Genomic DNA, 24136 nt, shown 5'->3' on the forward strand with positions numbered 1-24136 from the left:
TCTCTCTCTCTCTCTCTCTCTCTCTCAGATACATACATACACATGTACATAAACATGTATATGTATGATGAGCTTCTTTCAGTTTTCGTTTACCAGATTCATTCACAAAGTTTTGGTTGATCTGGGGCTATTGTAGAAGACATTTATCCAAGGTACCATGTAGTAAGACTGAACCTGAAACTGTGGCAGTCTTCTTATTCACACAGTCACACATTTCACCACATTAAGTATTCAATACAATACTAAGTCCAGTGACTGAAACTAATTAAAGGGGAAAAAAGGACCAGATTTATTAGTATGGGTCAGAGAAAGCCTTGTTGGCTCACACTGTAGTGGAATAATCTGACAGAAAACTCTAGATGCAAGACAGATGAAGTCCATAGATAGGTGACTTAGGAGGTTATGACTCGGCATTGCAGTGAAAACAATATTGTTTACATGGAAGTTAAGTTTTTGGAAGAAAGGGCAGTAAGTCTGCAGCTGGTAGGGACAATGATGATTTCCTCTCCGTGAGAATGGGAGTCTCTTTAAGATGTTTCCTGAGATTGGATAGAGAAGATTGAGAAGTTTTGCAAAGATAAAAACTAGTCTTGAAGTGAATTGGTAGAAGATTGAATAAAATATTCCATGGTTTTTAGTTGTGTGCCTTTGTTATGAATTCCAATCATATCAAGATCTGCTTTGTGTTTCAGTTGTTTGGAGTTGATAAAAATAAGTACCAGTTAAATATCAGAATTGGTGCAATTGACTTTTTCCCCACCCCACATACTTGTGGCCTTGTGCCTGAGAAATCTTTATTATTACTCCCTGCACCCTCCCCAAATTGTGCATCCCTGTTCCCTCATCTTCTCTAATCTTTATAGATTTCCTTCTCTCACATCCTCATTCACTCTTGAAAGCCTCCACTCTCCCCACCAACTTCTACCCCTGCTACCTGAGGTGCCACTTGGACATCACCACTGTCTGTCTCCTTGGAGATACCTCTAATCCATTCTCTCTCTCTCTCTCTTAAATGTGAGTAGTCATGTAGCTTCTCTCTCCAACCTCATACCTTAATCCTCATCTAAAGTGGACGTTGCATCCTTCCTTCCTGGGTTTGTTGTCTTGTGAGCTGTATGGTGACCTCAGTAGTGCCGGTGGCATGTAAAAAGCATCTAGTACACACTGTAAAGTGGTTGACATTAGGAAGGGCATCCATCTGTAGAAGCCATGCCAAAACAGACACAGGAGCATGATGCAGTCTTTAGACTCATCGGGTCCTTGTCAACTCATCCATTGGTACATGGACCTCAAATGATAATGATGATGACTTCTATATTCTGCATACCATTAATTTTGGATCAAATTACAAGTCTAGTTTTAGGGTTGATTTAATTGATATCTCCCCCTCACATTTTTTTTTGTAGCCCTGTGCCTCAGTTAAAAATCATTTATATTTTTTATTATTAATGGAAATGGAGTAACAGGGTTCAAATATCTAAGCAGTAACCAGTATTTAAATAATATAATAATAATAATAATAATAATAATAATGAAATTATTGTATACAGTGCTCAGGTGCACCACAACTTGTCAGAAAGTGCATATAAAGTACATGCAGTAATGTAGAAATGTCTGGAAAGTGAACATGCTTGTGTGTGTATGGAGGGGAGAAAATCAAGTGTAGTGTTGGCGAATCTCAGGAAGCATGGAAGTCTTGAAGGATGCAGTGCTCCGACAACTAACAACCGATGCCGGGAGTTTGTTCCACGCTTCAGCAACTCTCAGCGTGAAAAAATGTTTCCTGAAGTCATGGGAGCTGTGCTGTTTTCTTACTTTGTAAATATGTTTAGTTCTGTACCTTTATATTCAGGAGTATTTTTGATAGAGGTTGATAAAATAAGCTGGAGGATAGATTCACTTGATTGCACCCGACCCACTACAGATTTTACTTTGTGTCTATGCATGAAATAAGATGAAATAAATAAGATTTTCAGTTTTTAAATTTATTGTTTTAATAACAAATAGTTAATTTCCGTGGCAGGTATAATAATCCTGTGTTTTACTATTAATTAAAAACTTTTAATTACAAAAGCAAATCAGTGTTGTTTAAAGGGTTTATATATGGTATGGTATAAATAAATATTATTAAAAAAACATTTGTGATATTACAAGGAAGGAAAAAATTATTGAACTTTATGTATATTTAACTAAAAGTCAAATTCTTTAGTGAGAAAGGATTTTCAGTTGTTGGGCCTCACAGAGAGGATGGCAGGAAACCAAGACTCCTGGAAGTTTGATGTACTTGAGAAAATACATCAAGCTAAGTAAAATCACAGTTTTCCTTATATACTGGTGTGTCCCCTGCTGAGCGATCCTAATCTTGCAAGCTCTTGGGTGCTGGTGTCACGTAAAAAGCACCCAGTATACTCTGCAAATTGGTTGGTGTTAGGAAGGGCATCCAACCATAGAAACCATGCCAAAACAGACATGGAGCCTGGGCAGCTCTTCAGCTGGCCAGCTCCTGTCAAACTGTCCCACCCATGCCAACATAGAAAACAAACTTTGTACGATGATGATGTAAAATGCATATGAAATGATATTTTCTATTAGCTTTCAGATTCAGCTCAAATGTAGATTTTTCTGCTTTTGAATATCCAATTTGGCCTCTAGTAAATGGTTTTTTTTCATTGTTCTGTTTTATTTCAGGTGGAATCCTTTTTCTTGGGTCAGGAAATAGAAGACACAGAAGCCCCCATGCTGGAGGCTGCGAAGTTCCTATTACCAGCAGAAAATATCGAAGGAGCAAACTTGCAGACTGTTGATCCCGAAACACATGCTCGCCTTGAAGCCCTCCTAGAAGTTGCAGGTAACAAAATTCATTAGAAAAAAAAAAAAGAAGTAATCATATATACATACATACGTGTGTGTATGTATTTATATATATACATATAATGTTTGTGTATATAACGTAGTTAGATAATGTGTGTACATACGTGTATGTGTGTGTGTGTATATGTATATATATATGTGTGTGTGTGTTTGTGTGTGTATATAATATAGTCAGATAATGTGTATACATGTATGTATATATATGTTTGTGTATATGATATAGATATATAATGTGTGTACATATACGTATGTATATATATGTTTGTGTGTTCATATATGTGTATGTATGTTTTATATATATATATTGTGTTTATGTGTGTGTATATATATGTGTATGTGAATAATATATTACTATTTTTCTTAGAGTAAACATGTTTTAAGTGTCATGTTTTTTGTCATGAGAAATTTCTGCTTGAAATAGATACTTTGTATGGTTCTGTGTCTCAGTTCTTTGCTATTAATCCTAAGCTGCCTTTTGGAATATTATTCCTAGTTTTTTGACATTTTTTTTTTTTCATTTTGATTATTGTATTTGGAATTATTTTTTTCTGTTCATAACTTTTATTTTCGTTCACTTGAACATTTAACAAGGGGCAGCTTCCATGACACACCTTCTGTGAATAACTTTCTAATCTACATCGTGGGATTTGATTTTGGATATCTTTATCTTTCTTCTGGTCGAATTCTCTTATTTTTTATCTCTTCTATCTTTTACTTGTTTCAATCATTTGGCTGCGGCCATACTGGGGCAACACCTTGAAGGGTTTTTAATTGAATAAATTGACCCCAGGACTTATTTAAAAAAAAAAAGCTTTTTTAAAGTCTGGTACTTCTATCAGTTTCTTTTGCTGAACCGCTGAGTTATGGAGATATAAACATACCAACACTGGTTGTCAAGTGCTGGTAAGAGGCAAACACAAAGACACACATACGACAGGCAGGCGTCTTTCAGTTTCCATTTACCAAATCCACTCAAAATGTTTTGGTCAGCCTGAGGCTATAGTAAAAGACACTTGCCTAAGGTGCCATGCAGTGGGACTGAACCCAGAACCATGTGGTTAGGAAGCAAATTTCTTACTGCACATCTATACCTGCTGTGTTGTTTTTTTTTTTTAATAATTGTTTTATATTGTGTACAGCAAAAACGTTTTGTGCTTATTTTATATTTGATTATTAATACACATTTGGTTTAGAAACATTAACAGATATTTTGCAAACTTTGCACTAGCATTTGATATAAAAGCTGATATGGGTCACTACATACAAAAATGAAGGATCATGGGATTTGAGTTTAGTAAGATTCTGATTTGAATCAAAGTAGTTTGTCATGGTAACGGAATTTAAATTCTTACATTATATTACCTCAGAATCTTTTCTACAAGTATAGCTATATTGATTCATAGAATTTATTTTTTTCACCTGCGTATTAACTCTTTGAGCCCTGACCTACTGAACTTTATTTAACCATATACCTGGCTTTCTGAGCAAAATAAGCTGAAAATTGGGTTAGCATCAATTATAGCTCTCAAAGCAAAAATATCAATGTCACTAACAATCTGACAACACAAACATACGACAGAGATGCCTACCTGGCTCCAAGTGCCAATATTCTACCTTGGTATGCCAATTGGTCCAACATGTTGATCCTCTTTTGACTTGTTAGGTGTCTCCTCTTTAGCCTGAGTGGCTTGCAGATTCTATGAAAATGCTTCATTAAGGAATAGGTCTAGAAAACCCTGTGGGGTTGAGTTTTCATTTATATTTGCTGAAATGTTTCTAGGCCCACAATTAGAGTCATCAAAAGATAAATCAACTGGAGTATAACTCTTATTCCAATTTACAGGTACAGTGTTAGTTTGAGCAGGTCTCCTATCACCTGATGGGCCAGGACCATGCCCCCTTCCCCCTCTCGCTCTAGAATTTGATTCCTCATTACTCACACTTGAGTCCGACTCAATGTCACTGTCAGAAACTGAATCAAGATCACTTGCAGGATATTCTTCATCATTTTCGACCTCTATTTGAGTGATCACATCAGCAGCTGTGAACAGCTGCTTACGTTATTGTTTTGATTCAAAAATTCTGGGTTCAGGTTGACTTTGTTTCATGGTGAAAGAACTCAAATTTCAACATCAAAATAAGCCACATTCAACTCAGAAAGGCAGCAGACAGGTTGTTTTATCATTTTGTAGTCCTGGGGTGAGTGAGCATTCTGATTGGATAAAAATGAATCGTTGTACTTTAATGCAGATGTACTCCACCGGTAGAGCGGTGCTACGCTAAAGAGTAAAATAAGCCACCCACTGGTAAATCGGTGTTATGGGCTCATAGGGTGATCAAGTAAGGGATTAAATGTCTATGTTGTTACTTAGTTTCAGATGGATTAAGGTAATTAATTGTCATTAATACACTGTTTTACTTGCATAATTAGAGACCACTTTTTGTAAAATCATTTGGTGAGGGCAGCTTCAATGACCTTTGCTGATCCTTTCACTGTGTGTGTGTGTGTGTGTGTGTGTGTGTGGCAGCAGACATGGAGGCAATGTTTTAATGTGAGATGCTAATAAATGTTTTAATGAATATATCAATATACAATTACATTTAAAAAAATAAATGAGAAAAGTATTTTACATAGAGAAAAAAATCCACATCCAAACCTGCACAAATTATAAATAGAATTGATTAGATTGGAAGGTAATGCAAACTTGGACGTAAATAATGTATATTATTAGCGCTGATATTTTCACCTTATTGCCAAGTTTTTATCAAGAAGTGCTTTTTTCCAACTTGCGCATCTCATGTTAAATAAATTGCTTTTTTCAAGAAGTTCAAATATTTAGCCGGCTCACTTCCTTGTATAATCAAACTTACATTCAATGCATCTAAATAAATGAGTATACTCTGTAACTTTTTGGGGTCATTAGAGTACATCTGAAGACTTAATTTGCATGCAGTGATGATTCAATGGAAGATAAATTGTAGATTCTTGTTGCCAAACCTATTTAAGTAGATGCTTATTAACTCTAAAAGAAAATACTGCTTTTCATCATACTGTACCATTAATGTTTTCAATAGCAAACTATATCTCCTTATGGTAACTTTTGTGTCTAGGTAAACTGAGTTTTAATCTCTATGCAATTCTATTTGTCTGCATCTGTTTATGTAGTGATTCTCTCATCACTACCCTGGCAAGTACAGTAAAGATTGTTTCCCTATTGAACTTTCAATAAGACATCAACATATATGGTGTTCTCTTCAGCTGTCATCATTCTATGCTGGCTGTCCATGTTGTTATGAGTTAAGTGGGTCATCATAGTCAGTTCTTATTAAGATCTACAGCTTTTGTAGGTATCTTGCTTTTACACTTCATTTTTGGCTTGAATTCTATGAGTGGATTTCCTTCCTGTGACATCCACTTTTGTGTGTACTGGGTGCATTTTATGGCACCAACACTAGAGTGCTTGTCATGTTTTTGGCAAGACAAGGCTAAAACATCATGGCTCCACTCAGCTCTATGTTTTCCAAAATAAGATATTATCGTTGATTAATATTTGTTTTCCTCATTGCATAACTATTTATAGTAATTTTTTTAATGTACTCTGCATATGTTAACACTGGCTTAAATCTTAAATTCTGAATAACTTAACAGATGTGTGGAATACACCTTATAAGAGCTGATGATGAAATATAAATTGCCAACCTTTTGGTCTGTTGGCTTGCATGCTATTAATTTAGTCTGTTCTAAACATTTAAACAACTCATTCAATTTTTCTTCTGAAAGACAAATGCATTATATCTTTGAATGCATTCATCTCCTCACTAAGCTAAAGTAATAATATGACAAACAATTGTACTTGTGCATTATCTCTCTCTATATAAAGCTGAAGTTGTTTGTGTATGATAGCCTTCAACTGACACTATCTCCTCCGAGACCCTGTGGCGCAAGTTGACCAAAATTGAGAGTATGATAGAAGAAGGCTTGCTCTTCCTTCCGTAGAAGAAAAAATTCAAATCGGACCATGTTAACACCAAAAATTATTTACATCAAAAAGGTGCTTTTTTTTCTTTGAAAATCTCAATTTTTTACGATTTTTTGACTGCTGTGTCGCCATTTTTCGGTGTATTTCAACCAGAAAAATGTTCACTTAAAGAGAATAACAAACTACATAATGCAAAATTTTTACTTTTCAAAAATTCCAATTCTAAAGGGTCGAAACAAACCCGAGCAACGCCGGGCGATACTGCTAGTTCATTGATAAAGCACCTTATGTGCTGTGGTTGAATGAAAGATTCACGTTAAATTTGAGAATGATTTGATATTGATTTGTCAATCAAAATAGTTGAATGGATATTAAAAATAAATAAATGATCTGTTAGAAAAAATATAAAATAAATACTTCACTTGTGGCTGGGGTCCAGCTTCCTGTCAACAAACTATTCTCTTTTTCATCATTAAAAGTCATTGAAATGTATTACCAATCAAATGTTTGGTTGCAATAACATTAAGATGGTTGGAAGTTCTTTGTTTTGGTTTATTTATTCATGTTTTTGAGCTCAAGGAGGACATTGACCTTAGCAAATAAGTCATCTTGGATAAGATTTAGAAAGTGATATACAACAAACTCAAATAATCAAATCAAGAATTATTCATCTTCATAATGATATGATTTATGATCTGAATATCTGCAATGTAGTCATCATTGTGGTCATAAGTCATCAGAGTAATTTTCTTTTCTATTTTCAGTGTTAGCTTAGGAAAGCTGGATATATTTTGTGCTTTATTACTTGTTAGTCCATGTTAATACTGTATTATTTATTATAAATTTGTTAAATTTTCAATATTTCTTGATGAGTCTCAGTATGCAAATGTGTTGTCTGTCTTGTAGAGCCAGCCATGATTGTTTGTTTATTGCTTGTGGTCATTTCTCATTTAAGCAATTCAGATGGAGGAAGATAGATGTGTTTCCTGTGTTGTAATCTAGCTATTATTATACAGCTAAGATGTTCACAGACAGATAGCAGTTGACCAACTTCCGCCACATTCCAGGGAGAAAAACTAGAAATAGTTGATAGCTTCCATTACCTAGGTGACCAAGTCAGTAGCGGGGGCGGGTGTGCTGAAAGTGTAACTGCTAGAGTAAGAATAGCTTGGGCAAAGTTCAGTGAGCTGGTGACAAAAGGCCTCTCGCTCAGAGTAAAAGGCAGACTGTATGACGCATGTGTACGAACAGCCATGGTACATGGGCCGTGACTGCTGAGGATATGCGTAAGCTCGCAAGAAATGAAGCCAGTATGCTCCGATGGATGTGTAATGTCAGTGTTCATACTCGACGGCGTGTAAGTACCTTGAGAGAAAAGTTGGACCTAAGAAGCATCAGTTGTGGTGTGCAAGAGAGATGTTTGCGCTGGTATGGTCATGTGGCGAGAATGGATGAAGATAGTTGTGTGAAAAAGTGACACACCCTAGCAGTTGAGGGAACCTGTGGAAGAGATAGACCCAGGAAAACCTGGGACGAGGTGGTGAAGCACGACCTTCAAACTTTAGGTCTCACCGAAGAAATGACTAGAGACCGAGACCTTTGGAAGTATGCTGTGCGTGAGAAGACCCGGCAGGACAAGTGAGACCATAACCCGTGGCCTCTACCTGGGATGAAGCCAGTCCACTTATGCATACCTTTCCTTCTTGGGACACAAAACTCTACTTGTGACAACCTGTTGAGGCAAGTAAAAATCAAAATCAATCAACATCAATGGAAATTGTAGCTGTGATGCCAGTGCCAGTGGCACATAAGAGAACCATCTGAACGTGGCTGTTGCCAACACCGCCCCGACTGGCCTCCATGCCGGTGGCATGTAAAAAGCATTATCCGATTGTGGCCATTGCCAGCCTCGCCTGGCCTCCGTGCCGGTGGCATGTAAAAAGCACCATCCGATCGTGGCCGCTTGCCAGTCTCGTCTGGCACCTGTGCCGGTGGCATGTAAAAAGCACCCATTACACTCATGGAGTGGTTGGCGTTAGGAAGGCCATCCAGCCGTAGAAACATTGCCAGATCAGACCGGGCCTGGTGCAGCCCTCTGCCTTCCCAGACCCCAGTTGAACCGTCCAACCCATGCTAGCATGGAAAGCAGATGCTAAACGATGAGGATGAGGTTATATATTAGTATGATTTGTTAGTATATAACATAGTTTTGTTTAGTGTTTTAGGTACTTATATAGTTCAACAGACTCTCAGCTCTTCCACTCTTGCCCAGTTGGAACTTTGAGGATCTAACTGTTAGAGGAAGAGAAGGCTGCTCCAGGATAAGGCTGGTACTCAATTTTCTACTGAGTAGGCTGGAGCAACATGATATGCTGTGTCTTGCTCAAAGATACAACATGCAGCCCTGTTCCGGAATTGAACCTGTGACATGCCTTCACATTAATATATATTATTTATTGTACATATTGCAGTCAGCATTGGCACTGTCTTTCTGGTTAAATAAGTATGCTCACTGTCATACTTTCCACTACTCATGACAGCTTCTGCGTGTCAACAAACTAATATTGTGTACAGGAACAATACTTTCAGAGCTTGGAATTTCTTCAGTGAAGCACCATAGTAGTCTGTCTGTCTTTCTTATCCATTCTTTTCGGCCTACAGCTACACAATCTTCCCACACCTTCACCAAACTTACATACTGTTTCATGTGTAGATGACATCATACTCACATCTCACTATTCTCCAGACACTGCTGTACAACTACTCTAAAAAATCTTACATAAGTTACCTAAAAACTTGGCTCCACAGCAACAGACTTAAAGTAGTCTCTACTAAATCCACTGTTTCATTTCTTATCAGCAATACTAAAGAACATCAAGTAAGACCAACACTGCAGCAGTATTCATGATACACACAGAAAATACAGCAAAGAAAATAAAATGACACACAAACATATTTTGCACTAAAATATTTAGCCAATTGAGAGAAACTAGAAGTAATCCATCATTCATCATCATCATCATTTAATGTCCTCCTGCCATGCTGGCATGGGTAGCCATCCAACTTTTCCACAATATAACTGCAACATATCTGAAAAATGGTACACTACACATTATTGTTACAGATTATGCTCAGAACTCTTACACAACAAAGAAAAATATTGGTTTCAAATTTTGGCCCAAGGCCAGCAATTTGGGGGAGGAGGAAATTGATTACATTGACTCCAGTGCTCAGCTGGTACTTATTTTATTGACTCATCAAAGAAAAATATTGAAAATAGATTTTAAAAAATGTTTGGGCATGTGAGGTCACAGTTTCTTCCACAAGCCCTGCCACTTCAAAAACAAAAGCACCTCCAAAGACTCAACAACGGTACTACAACAACATCCTAAAAACACTACCTCTCTCACTCAGTCCTGATAAACATAAAAACACATACAAATAGCTGCAACATTAATAGCCTCACTAGTTCCAGCCATTGTGGTTGGATGTCTTTTTCTTGGCTATATATCACCAATAATATATGCAGAAAAGCAGCAACTGTTGCATTCTGATGGAGTATATCTTACTTGCCTTGATGTGACTGTAATCAAAATCTGGCACAAACGTTAGCACGCCGGGCGAAATGTGTAGCCGTATTTCGTCTGCCATTCTGAGGTCAACTTTGCCTTTCATCCTTTCGGGGTTGATAAATTAAAGTACCAGTTACGTACTGTGGTCAATGTAATCGACTTAATCCGTTTGTCTGTCCTTGTATGTCCCTTCTGTGTTTAGCCCCTTGTGGGTAGTAAAGAAATAGGTAACCAAAATCTAAGGGTATGGAAATAGATTGGACAGTGGAAAATCTGCAACATGTCCAGACTGTGACATGTATTCCATACAGTTAAGCACTGCCTTCAAATTGTGCAGTACGGTCTTCAATTAGGTGGAGACATGGTCTGACTGTGAAGAAGAATTTGTGTATCATGCCTTGTTGCTCAACCAATTGTGTGTATTCTTTAGGACTGCATGAACTGAGATGACCTGAGGTTACAATTTGACAGTGATAAATAACAGATAAATCTCTCTTAAATTGCACCCTACTGTCTTAAAGGAAGGATATGGACATAACTAGTGACACATTAAATGCATGACTAGCTATATCTTTTTCATCTAGGTGTCCTTAGTTATGTATGAGCTGATTCCAGTGTAAAGTTCCCAAATCCTTCATTGTTTCTAGACATTCAGGCAGCACCAGTTATGATTGATGTAAATGTTAGTACTGAAATTTTAATTTTGGGCATTAGAGATAATGCTTACTTTTGTTTATGATTAATGAATGCTGTATGTATGTTTACTTTAGTATTGGGCTATCCATTGCTGCCCACGTTAATCACATCATAATAATGCCAACTTTTCCATGTCTGCATGAGTCAGATGGTATCTAGTGAGGTACATATTCTATGGCTGGGTTCCCTTCCCGTTACTATCCCTCATCTATTTCCAAGTAAGGTAATATTTTACCATGGCCAGTCATATTTTTCATAGAAGACTAGAAATAAACATTATTTGTATGATGGTGATGTTTCTTTTCACATATCGAAACAAAGGTACACACACACATACACACACATGAAGGACTTCTTTCAGTTTCTGTCTACCAAATCCATACAAAGCTTTACTCCACCTGAGGCTACAGTAGATGGCATTTCCCCAGGGTATTATACAGTGAAATTGAACCCAAGACCATATGGTTGGGAAGCAAGCTTCTCAACCATACAGCTATGCCAGGTGTGTTATTTCCCTATCTGATATTGCTTTGTGTTGTTACTATAGTTGCTCCCGGTTGTAACTACATGCTTAGCCCATGAGAAAGTGCTATATTTGAAGGACCAAAGCAACAGTTTGTAGTGAAGTTTATGAATTTCATGTTTGTAACTGAATTTGTAAATCAATTCAATCATAGTTGACTTGGTTGTGGATTTATATATTTATAGTCCTTTATAAGAAATATTTTGTGTTTTTGTCATCTATTACTGATCTAGATTTGTTAGGCATACAGGACTTTTTTTCTTGTTTTACAAGATTTTTGATATGTTTTTCTTTTTCATTGTTAGTATGCATTTGATTCATTCACCACCATATATGGTTTCTGTACTTCCAACAGGTGCAGTATCTTATTTATTTAAGTATATTTCTTGTATTGCTCAATAGCTTGGTCTATTAGTTTGTTAGAATATGTTGATTAGTGTTTGTTTTATTCAGTATGCTTTGTTTGTGGACGAGATTCTAAATGCTCTTCTCAGTAAGGATTTTACCATTGACATTAGAGTATTTAGTAAGCCACTATGATTTTCTTTTTTAAAACTGATTGATATTTAAATATCAGTGAATAATAGTTACTCTGTAAGGTCCGTGTGTTTCGATAAAAAACAAAAATCTTATTTGATCCTACCCTTGACATTGTATACATCAAAATATCCACAAGTTAACACCATCTTCATTTTAACGTCCACTTTTCCATGCTAGCATGAGTCAGATGAAATTTGTTGAGGTGAATTTTCTATGGCCATATGTCTTTCCTGTCACCAACCCTTACCTGTTTCCAAATAAGGTAATATTTCCCCATGACCAGACATGTTTTCATGGAAGAGTGCAAATTAGGGACATTGCTTGCATAAGGGTGACACTTGCTTACAATTAACACATGATAACACACCTACCACACATTTTATGTGTGAGTGTGCACACGATATATCCTTGTTGAATCTCTTTCCCACAAAATATTCTCCTAAATATTCTCTATTTAACCCGTCCTCTCTCTACTTGTGCCCACTCACTACATTCACTTTCTCCAATCTCTGATCCACTTCACTATGCATGCCTCCCAGTAACTTGGGTGTATGGGCCCTGCCTCCTCCTTGTCACATCTTTACCATCTTCTCTCTCTGCTCTCTCCACCTGAGGCAGTTAAGTTTCTCCTCTAATGCAAGACACCTATTCTGTTCTTCAATACTTCTCCTACCCTCCATCATCATCATCAGTTAAGTCCATTTTTCATGCTGGCATAGGTTGGACTGTTTGACAGGAGCCGGCTAGCTGGAGGGCTGCACCAGGCTCATATCATAATTTTTTTTGGTATGGTTTCTACAGCAGGATGTCCTTCCTAATGCCCGCCACTTTATTGAGGGTACTGGTTCTTTTTATATGACAGCAGCAGGAGTGCTTTTTACCTGGCAGTGGTACGAGTGTTTCTTACGTGACACCAACATGGGTACTTTTTACGTGGTGCCAACATTGGTGCTTTTTTATGTGATGCCAACATTGGTGCTTTTTACGTTCTGCAACACAGGTGTTTTTACATGGTACCAACACAAGTGCCTTTTATGTGGTGCCAACATGGGTCCTTTTTACATGGTACCAGTGCCCACAGTGTTGCCAAGTGGATTGCAAGACAAGGGCATCTCTGCTGAGAGAAGGAGAGAAACTGGGAGAAGTGGTCGTGTGCCAAGTAAAACATTGGAGTATGGTACAGGGTCAGGGAAACTTAACCAGAGTATCACTAGAGACGTAACCAAATGATATTCAAATTACTTAATATCAATCTTGTTATCTAAAGAGTTAATCTGATTCTTTGCTGTAATGGTAATTCTTTTTTTTTATCTCTCTTCTTTTACTCTTTTACTTGTTTCAGTCATTTGACTGTGGTCATGCTGCTGGAGCACCGCCTTTAGTCAAGCAAATCGACCCCAGGACTTATTTTTTGTAAGCCTAGTACTTATTCTATTGGTCTCTTTTGCCAAACCGCTAAGTTATGGGGATGTAAACACACTAGCATCGGTTGTCAAGTGATGTTGGGGTGACAAACACAGACACAGAAGCATATATATATATATATATATACACATATATACGATGGGCTTCTTTCAGTTTCCGTCTACCAAATCCACTCACAAGGCTTTGGTTGGCCTGAGGCTATAGTAGAAGACACTTGCCTAAGGTGCCACGCAGTGGGACTGAACCTGGAACCATGTGGTTGGTAAGCAAGCTACTTACCATACAGCCACTCCTACGCCTATGTGAAATCGTTCAGAACAATGTAGTGTGGAATTTGTTTGTTGGGTTGTCTTCTCTATTGTATGTTTATAGACGCTATTTTCCTATGACAAGCTGGATTAGCAAATTTGTATCATTCATTCAGAGGAATCTGTCTACCTTACAGTGAACATCGGAATTGTCTGCTAATCATAATCACTGTATTTTTACCATCAACTGTTTTTTTTTCTCTCCTTTTTCTCTTTGCCTTCACTGAACCACTTTTATTAACTCACATACCTGTGTTGAATTATGAGCTCTACTCCGAAATTTATTGCTGTAGTACGACTAAAAAGAAAAAGACAATACCAAAAAGAAATGTTCTTGTTTTCTTCTGAAATTAAGCTACACCAAACATGCTCTAGTACTTTGAAGATGACTTTAGGAAGTGAACATGCTGTAAGCTATAAACCACAACATTGTAACCAAGTTGGGTAGGTGTCAGCATGTAGGATCATCACATGGTTTTTCTCTTTTTACAGGTTTTGAATTATGACCTTGATCAAGGAATTTAACTCTATTTCTGTTACTCTCCTAACTAGGAATAAAGTTATAAAACAACTTAATGATGGCATGCAACATGTTCTTAGAATTTATTGATAAATGAATCAAGTGAAGTTGAATGTCAATTACATTGAGAATATCTGTGATGAAGGATCATTAGGAGGTTTATTTTCTCTGAATCTAGTCCTGTTTTATCCAGTTTGTTTTATTAAATAGTGTTATTCCCTCCCTCTTCATATATATCTCTTGTTTTGGCTCTAAATACATGTCATTAATGTAAGGACATTATAATTGTGCTTTTTTTAATACATTATGTAATAGAGAATTTAAATTGTAGTGTCTATAAGAGGACGCATAGAACAGGATTCATCATCATCATCATCATCATCGTCGTTTAGCGTCCGTTTTCCATGCTAGCATGGGTTGGACGGTTCTACTGGGGTCTGTGAAGCCAGAAGGCTTCATCAGGCCCAGTCAAATCTGGCAGTGTTTCTACGGCTGGATGCCCTTCCTAACGCCAACTACTCCGTGAGTGTAGTGGGTGCTTTTTACGTGCCACCCGCACAGGTGCCAGACAGAGCTGGCAAACGGCCACGAACGGATGGTGCTTTTTATGTGCCACCGGCACAAGGGCCAGGCGAGGCTGGCAACGGACACGAAACGGGGCGGTGCTGGCAACGGTTGCGAAACGGAAGAGAAACTGTAGGAATGTCACCATTTGTTAAACATAATTTAACTATTACTCTTCTATATTAAGTCACATGATTATACGATAACTAAAAAATATATCATCGATATTATATAACTCGTAAATGATGAAGTATTATGCTAACTTTTTACTGCTGCTCACCTTTGCATCTAATTCCGCTAGAACAACATTTTTTTGCATAAACCTGAATAAGACTGTTTTGATGTAGGATACATATGCCTAGTGTCATGATGCAACCAACACTCTGCCTTTCATACTTCAGTTTCACCATTAAAGACTGGGTTTTTCATTGTAGTTTATTCATGCATAAGCAAAATAGAAACTACCTATGTCAACCAAGACTGAAATCAAGACCTGTATTACCTTTGTTCTCAGTATATTTCTGTATACGTGGAACCTGAAGTTACATGCTTCAGACCAAAAACACTAGCTTGGTACTTTCCAGTACCTTTGTCTGAATGCAATTCTTAAGTTTCCGTAGGATGAACTGCATTGCAGATATGCTCATCATCAAGATTTAGGATACTGAAAATATATGTATATATCACCATCATTTAACATCCATTTTTCATGTTGGGATTGGTTGGCTGGCTTGACAGGATCTGATGAGCTGCAGGGCTGTCTTGGGATGGGATATATATATATATATATACTTTATTTAAAAGCAGTTTCACGTTCGTAGGACAGTTTTGTTAAAATGGGAATGTGAAACTCTGAGTAACAGCTTTTGTTATATTTCTGCTGCTTTTAAATAAAGCATATTACTCTACCGCTGGTATTTGAGTACTCTTTTTCCCACCTTGTTTCACATTTATGTGCTTACTCCGGTATATATATATATATATATATATATATAGCTGACATTGGAACCTGCTGCAGCCATATGGTTTGGCAGATCCTGTGCGGATCTCTGTCTCTCTATATATATAATGTGTGTATGTGTTAGTATCTGACATTGAAGTCCAATTCAACCCTGCAGCTCATCATATCTTGTCAAACAGTCTAACCCATGCCATTATGGAAAATAAATATCAAATTATACATTTCATGAGTATGTATATATCTGAGGGGCATTGAGTTGATTAAATGAAGCCCACAGGTCATCAGTTCATATTTCACTGTAAGCATTTTGATTATCTTAGTCAAAGGAACATTTTTTGTTTTAGTTTAGTTGGAAAATAAATGCCAGGTTACTAGAGAAATTAATTTGAAATAGATTAATATCATATTCAAATGGATTTATTAATCAACTATTTATTGCAATAAAAACTGAGGATTAGTACTAGCTTATGAATCTCTATATCATATCCATTTAATTTGTCTGAATTTTCACTTGATGTGCATTCAATATATTTGCATTGCTATGAGATGTACTGCAACAGTTTTAATGTTATCAGAAAGGTGTTTCATAATTAGTATTTTATTAAACAATTCATATGTATTTTTGTACCCAATGTTATATCTGACTTTTATCTCTAAATACAGTGTCTGTTACAAAGAATTTTATGAATTTGATATGATTCAAACAAGGCAGCAAAGAATTAGATGTACTATGTTTACAGGAAAGAAAACCCACAAACATGTTAAATATGATGATGAACATACTGTGAACACATGGCATGGATTATTATTACATGTGGTTACAGAAAAATAAAGGTAGATTAGAGAAAACTTGAAAATAAGTAATTAAAACTGATCTAAAATAAATATAGGGGATGAATGTGGAAGACAGAAGGAATTTATATATGTTAAATTCATCTTGACATGGGACAAGGAATGATGGAAATATCTCAAATTAGGGTAATTCTAAACTGGAATTTTTAGTCAGTTCATTCATATATTGCCAATAATTACATATAAATCAAATTGTTGTAGATGTGTTCTATTTTTTAGGTTATGTGGAAATTTATGTTCAGATGACCTTTTTCTTCTGTGCTTTTTAGTCTTTTACCTTCTACTTAATTGTTACAATGGAGTCTTAAATTTGATGTTCTAAAAGAGGTAAGTTGAAGAATGAAGATTTTTATGAATATTTTCTTTTATTTTTTAAAAAATCTATTGTATTATAAATTTATTAATATAGTTACAAGAAAAATGTCACAAAACTGCTTATTAGCAGCCGTTAAGAAAAAACACAAATGTAGCTATCATTAAACATTATGACAAGTAAATTTAGCAAAAAGACAAGTATATACTAGAAAATATCTAATACTCGCAAAGGAGAGATCTGTTGAATTTTATCAACTATTTTGTCTCAAAATTTCTGACTGAACCATAAAATGTTTAATATCATTTCCATGTCAACAAATGCTGCATTTGTTGTGACATGAAGTTAAACGGTAGAATGATGTATCTATAGATTTTATTATATTAAGAAGTATAGAATATTTTAGAATTTCTAACACATTATATATGCATTAGCTTCAGTTAATAGTGAGTAATTGGTAGCTTTATAATAATGTAAAAGTAATATTTTTTCCCTTACCAGATATTTACCTTCCGTAATGGTTCTGAAAACTCTGTTAACCAAAATTTGTTCAAGGTTTTTTTTTCTGAATTTAGTTGAACATCTCTTGTATATTAAGTAACATGATTATACGATAACTAAAAAAATATATCATCGATATTATATAACTTGTAAATGATGACGTATTATGCTAACTTTTTCCTGCTGCTCACCTTTGCTTCTACTTCCGCTAGAACAATATTGTTTTGCATAAACCTGAATAAGACTGTTTGTGACATTCATGTTCAAGCAGACCTATGGCACAAATGTAACCAACTGAATGTTGAGAGGTGACCAGAGGTGTTAATTCATTACAGTAGTTTTTTTTTTCTTCTCTGTATTGCATTTCGGAGCACATTTATTTTCAAAGTGTCTTGCATTTAATTCATTGTTTCACTTTTGTGTGCCCAACATAGTGAGATCAGGTGAGGTGTGTAACTGTTATCCTTCAGAAAGTATTATCTGTCGTTGGGTAACTTTTAGCCTTAGCAAACTTATTGAATAGTAGTAAATCTGCAATAAACAATTAATAGATAATGGGTTCATCACTGTTGTATCTGTTCTTTTTTTCTGTAATTGGTTATTTCTTGCATGGCAATTTTTCACTTGTTCTGACCGTTTGTTATCTCCTTTGTGAGGTTCAGCCTCCTGACATTAGCTTTCACTATTTCTTCCCATGTCTTTCTCAGTCTTCCTTCCATTTGGATTACTTTCTATCATGCTCCATAAACATATGTCTGTACAATTGCAGCCAGTGTTGACTCTTTGATGATTTGTGTTTGTGGAAGATAGAAAAAGTAAAAGTTAGCTGTGTAGGCATTTAAGTTTGGCAGTTATGTAGTCCAGGCTGTCATTTTATTAGTAAGTCAGTGTACCAATGTGTTGGTCAAACCACTTTGTGACATGTATTGGACATGCTTTTCAAGCAATGCAGATTTGATAGATTTGGTTCCAGCAATTGAAATAAGAGTCTGGTTGAATCTGGTTGGTAAAGTCTTTTGTATTTGTAGTAAATATAAACTAGATTTTGTTGGTACATTCAATTGACTTGCTCTGATCAAACATGTCCATTATACAGATGTAGTTGGTTGAAGGAGAATGGGTCAATCTGAAGACTCAATTTGTGCAGTATAGTCAAATTATAATGTCCTACGAATACTTTTTTCATATTTCGCTATCAACTTTTGTAGGATTAGAGATTGGTTGTCAGTTATTCTAATTACCAATACCAAACCACTATAGTGCTTGCATTTTATTACACTATTAAGACTGTCTAACTGATTATTTACTGGATATAATATGCTGTCTTAGAACTATGCTTTTTAGAACATGTATCACTAATATTTACTTGATTGCTTTAACCTCAAAGAATTTGAAAAAGTAGTTTGCTATAATGTTGATAGATTTTTGCTTTTGCCGACTGATAAATTGAATGCTGTATTATTTTTTTTTCTATGTTTTCATATTAAAAAAGTTCACTTGGTAGCATATTTGATTGTGATTTAAAAAAAAAAACTTGTCATATGAAAGGAATCATATATGAATTTTTTGTAGCTCTATGCACCATGGATTTGCTTGATCAGGGTTGACCTGGGCTAAACGACATCTCTAAATACATACATGTAGTCTGGTTTAATGAAAGAAGCATTACACAATTTCACTTGCTAAAATTAGCAGTTGATTCAAACTGAATCTTAGCTAACCTCAGGAAATCCCAGGACATAATGGACAATGTAGTTCCCAGTACATTATGCTTTAAAAACAATGACAGAATGACCTTGGCTGGGAATTTAGTACAATTGAGTAGGTCAACACTAAAAAGAAGAAAAATCAAATAAGGAAAAATACTCTAAATAAAAGACTTGGACATACATGAGGCATTGTTTATTGAAACAATGTCAGCTCTCGTCTTTATGGTTACAGATATAATCATCCCCAAAACACTTAGCCATGCTACAAAACCCCAGAACACTACAACAGTATCCTTTAGACACTATTCTTCTCACTCTGTCAAGACAAACATAGCATACTGTGCACATGCGCACACAACTTCAAATCTGTAACCTTACTCACTTTAATCACTGTGTTAGGATATCCACCAACAATAATTGTTTCTAATATAGACAAATGACCTGGAATCTGGGGGTAGGAGTTAGTTGATTAAATCAACTCCAGTACTTGGCCGGTACTTTATTTTATTATTTAAAATAATTTATTGACTGGGGAGATGAAAGGTAAAGTTAATCTTTGCAGGATCTAAACTCAGAAGGTGGCAAACTCGCACCTTCTGCTTAGCGGTATTTCGTCTGTCTTTACTTTCTGAGTTCAAATTCTGCTGAGGTTGACTTTGCCTTTCATCCTTTCAGGGTTGATAAATTAAGTACCATTTGCACACTGGGGTTGATCTAATTGACTGGACCCCTCTCCCCAAATTTCAGGCCTTGTGTTTATAGTAGAAAGGATTTAAACTCAGAACGTAAAGGACCAGAAGAAATACTGCAAGGCATTTTGTCTGATGCTTTGACAATTCTCCGTTCACCAGAGGACATTGACCGTCATAATCTGTGTCGTCTATCTCAGCTATAGCCATTTCGAAACTTACTGTCGGCAAAAAAAAAAAAAAAAAAAAAAAAAAAAAAACTGCACAGATAGTGAAGGTGAGCAAAAACATGCTCAAATTGCATATAGTACTTTCCACAATTCAGTCATGGTATGTAAGCAACGACACCCAGTTTGTTATGAAATCAATGTCGAAGTTTATTTAACCGGTTACAAAAATGAAGTTATGGAACAGTTGCTAATATGTTTAAAAAGTTTCTTTTTAGCTGTATTGTGTATCATTGGTTGTCAGTCTTCAATATTTAGAACTAAGTATATTCTTTAATGTAATTATATAATGTAATATAAACTAGTGTGTTGCATATGAAAATATGAATAATTATGGTAGTGATGATGATGTAGAGAAGTCTCTGTTGCTACATAATTCATTGTATAATATTTTAATTGGCTCCAGCATATGCTTTAAAAAATTACTTGGTGAAAACTCACCTACCGATCAGTCACATTTGCTAGTAATATGACAAATGTTAATTGCAAGTTAGTTTAATTTACTGTGGCAAATGACATTTTAAACTTCAAAAGAGAGAAAGAGAACATATATACCAGCTTTGGCACATTTTACTTCGTTTTCTTATGAGATCAAATACTAAATATGGAAGTGGCAGATTTAATTATGTTAAACATTGTTGTAATATTTTTGTAAGAATTGATAAATTAACTTTCTATGCAGAATTCTGGACTAGAAATATGAAGTATATTAGAGTAATTTCTTCTTCAACGTCAGAAACCAGTGTCTTTCATTGGAACTGATGAGAAATAAACTAATAAAATAAATAAAGGATGAAAGATAATTGAAAATATGCTAATGTGAACAATAATTATGTTAAAGAGAGTGCGACCAAGTAAGTGTTGGAGAGTATAACCACGCAGGTGACTTGATTTTGATTCTAGTTCGAATTACTTCAGTTCGCGTCACCTTGGCTATTTTGGGGCATTTCAAATAACTATTTTTATTTTGGGAAAAACAAGTCAATCTCTTAATTGCTTGTAATTTTAATTAGCGGACATATGTGTAAGAATGATAGATTTCATTGATTTATATTTGAATTTGATTGACTTTATAAACGTTTTTAAAATATCTGTTCACGAATAGTTGCAAGTAAGTATACTAATTTTAAATTTTGTTTACCGTGATATCAAAAGCAAAAAGATAAAATAAATAAATAAAATAAAAACTTTACAATGAAAATCCAAACGAAACCGATATCAGGTGAAGGGGAGATAATTCAAAATTATGGGCCTTCATTTAATGTTCTCCATTTCCACTTCTTCACGGCGAACTAATTTATTCAGCCTTTCGTGCATCATATGTTCCAGTGCAGACCATCAGTAGTTTCTACGGATTCTATTGTTTCACTTTCACTTTTGTTATATTTGCTTTGATACAATATATGAGACTGTATTGGAGCAATGACCGCTGAGTCGAGATAGTCATATTGGCTGCTTTAAATACACATAATCATATGATTTTTTTTTCCAGTATTGTTTTAATTCTCAAATTAAGCCTTTATATATATAATTTTCAGTGGCATAACAATAGCTTTTAAATGGTTCGTATGAATTCTATGAAATTATATTTTCTTTAAAAAAAAAAAAAAGAAAACAATTAAAAATAAGTGAAAAATTGAATTGCAGTTTATTTTTTAATATACGATCAAATTTAAAATATAATCGATATTTTGCAATATGTCTTTAGTAATTTTTGTTGTTGTATATTTGTGAGATAGTGTACATGTGTTTCGAATATAAAAAAAAAAAATGGTATTTTTTTTATATATTAATGCGCATCAAAAAACGAATATTGAAATTAAAACGTGAAACAATTATACGAATATTTGTAAGGGGAGGTGAATAGTCAACTTATCTCCCCTTGTCATTCATATTGGGTAAGGTTTGAACTTATAGCATTGAGAGGAGAAAGCGCATACTGTAGTAATATTTAGAGTTTGGTACTCTGATTTTACGGCAAACTAAATAAATACATGTGTTCATGGAACAAGCGTTTGCCATCACAACGTGAAAGATCTATCTCGGTAAACTGAGATTTATCCCATAAAACGCTAGGATTTATACTTACATAACATGAACTGCTGAGCAAATTCTATGAAAATGAGACTACCATGCACACATAAAAAAACAAAAAATTAGTTAAAATACCTTCTTAGAATATAATGGTGGCAAGTTTTACATAATCTGAAAAGTCATAGTAGCCACCTTGATCTACAAGAGAGTTGATTTAAAGGAGAGCATCACATTAGAATTTATAAATCTTGCAGAAAGTTCAAAGGTCAGGCATCAATTAAGTCAAGATATATGTTTGGAAGTAAATAGCTGTCAATTCAAACATTAATATAACCTAAAATATATACAAAATTCTGTGGGGCTAACTTTTGGTAGTGCGTGTGTGTGTATTTTCCTACAGTTTCTTGTAAAAAGATCAGTGGAGCAATGAATCCATACTTCAACGTTGTTAAACACCTATTATTTACAAGCACCGTGTATCCAACTTTTCACATACTGAAAGCAGTGGAATGTAATGGTATTGGGGAACATCTTCCTCTATTGTAAATGAAGGGATTTTCTCCTAATATGACATTTAGGCCATACAATATTTTTGAGGCATGATGTTCCTGTCAGTGAAGTCACAAAGTTCTTACTAAATAAAAATCAATAAGATGATTATAAATGGACGATTAATATTAATTGATAATGTGTTGTAGGCTGCTGGTTGATTGTAGTTGATGGAGAATAAAGCAGATTATGAAAGATATTGTCTGGACAGATACTATGCTATAGAACCACCTAGTTTTGAGAATAGGGAGAAAAAAATGTGGAATACCTAAAACTCATGAAAAACCAAGCCATCCTGACTTTGAAAATTCTTTCCACATAGTTTAAATACTGATGGTTCTAGTTTTCAGAAATAATTCAGTGTATGCTTAATGAATCTTTGCATGTATAATTTGTGATGTAGGGGACATTGTGTAACCAACATTTATGTCTACAAGAAATTTAAACCTGTTTTGATCTCCAACAAAACTTTTTAATTGATGCTCTAGTTTCAAATTGATTTTACAAATTTTCCTTTTTATTATGTTAATTTTGAGTTATTTTTATCATTGAATGTGATTTCTCACAGTCATATTCAACGTTGAATAAATTTGTGGTTCATTCTTTAATTTCATTTATATTTATTACTTCTTCTTTAAGTTGACCTCCTATAAAATCGTAAACTGACAAAATATTTTGTTAGTTTAGGTATACTGTGTCACAATAGCTTTAATATTAGTCATTATAATGCAATGATTTTGATTTATGATTCGTAGCAGGATATAAAGTTGTATCCAGTAGCTTTATCTGGAATCATGTCATAATTTTAGCTCAACATTGCAGCTAATGAAACACTTGTCAGTTTACATTCCTGATGCTTAAAACTTTGAACTGCATTCTTTTATAATAAATACAATTCAACAAGTCTCTTAGAAGTTAAGAATCACTGCCAGATTGAACATGTATTGCTATTAGTATAATACCAATTTATCACTTAACCTGTGACAATGTAGCTACTTGTTATTTGATTTTGTATAACTTTAGTGATTTGAGGTACCAAAAACCAAAATGTATTATGAATCATCAGAAATACAATAGTATTTATGTCTTTTGTATTGCTGATAGTTTTATAATTCTCTCTCATAAAATTTAGACTTAGGGATTTTATTTTTATGTCACATATTGTACATGAGAACATTTTACTTTGTGAAATATTTTCATAACTGTAAAAAGGTTGTTTTCACCAAACCTAGGATCCAGCATTTTTTTTTAGCACACATATTTGAATAATGAGTTTAAGTTTAATATTGCATTAGTTAATTA

The 24136-nt window shown here is 34.9% G+C and overlaps 1 protein-coding gene across 1 annotated transcript in view; it reads left to right on the forward strand.

Moving 5' to 3' along the window:
• LOC115211865 (ankyrin repeat and KH domain-containing protein mask) overlaps positions 1 to 24136 on the forward strand; it is a 123943-nt gene that overhangs the window by 36114 nt on the left and 63693 nt on the right. Inside the window, exon 2 of the mRNA XM_029780595.2 lies at positions 2689 to 2848. Within this exon, the coding sequence (XP_029636455.1) occupies positions 2689 to 2848 (160 nt within the window). The remainder of the gene's footprint in view (positions 1 to 2688; positions 2849 to 24136) is intronic.

The sequence above is a fragment of the Octopus sinensis genome, linkage group LG5, assembly GCF_006345805.1.
Source record: "Octopus sinensis linkage group LG5, ASM634580v1, whole genome shotgun sequence".
NCBI classification, from domain to species: domain Eukaryota; kingdom Metazoa; phylum Mollusca; class Cephalopoda; order Octopoda; family Octopodidae; genus Octopus; species Octopus sinensis.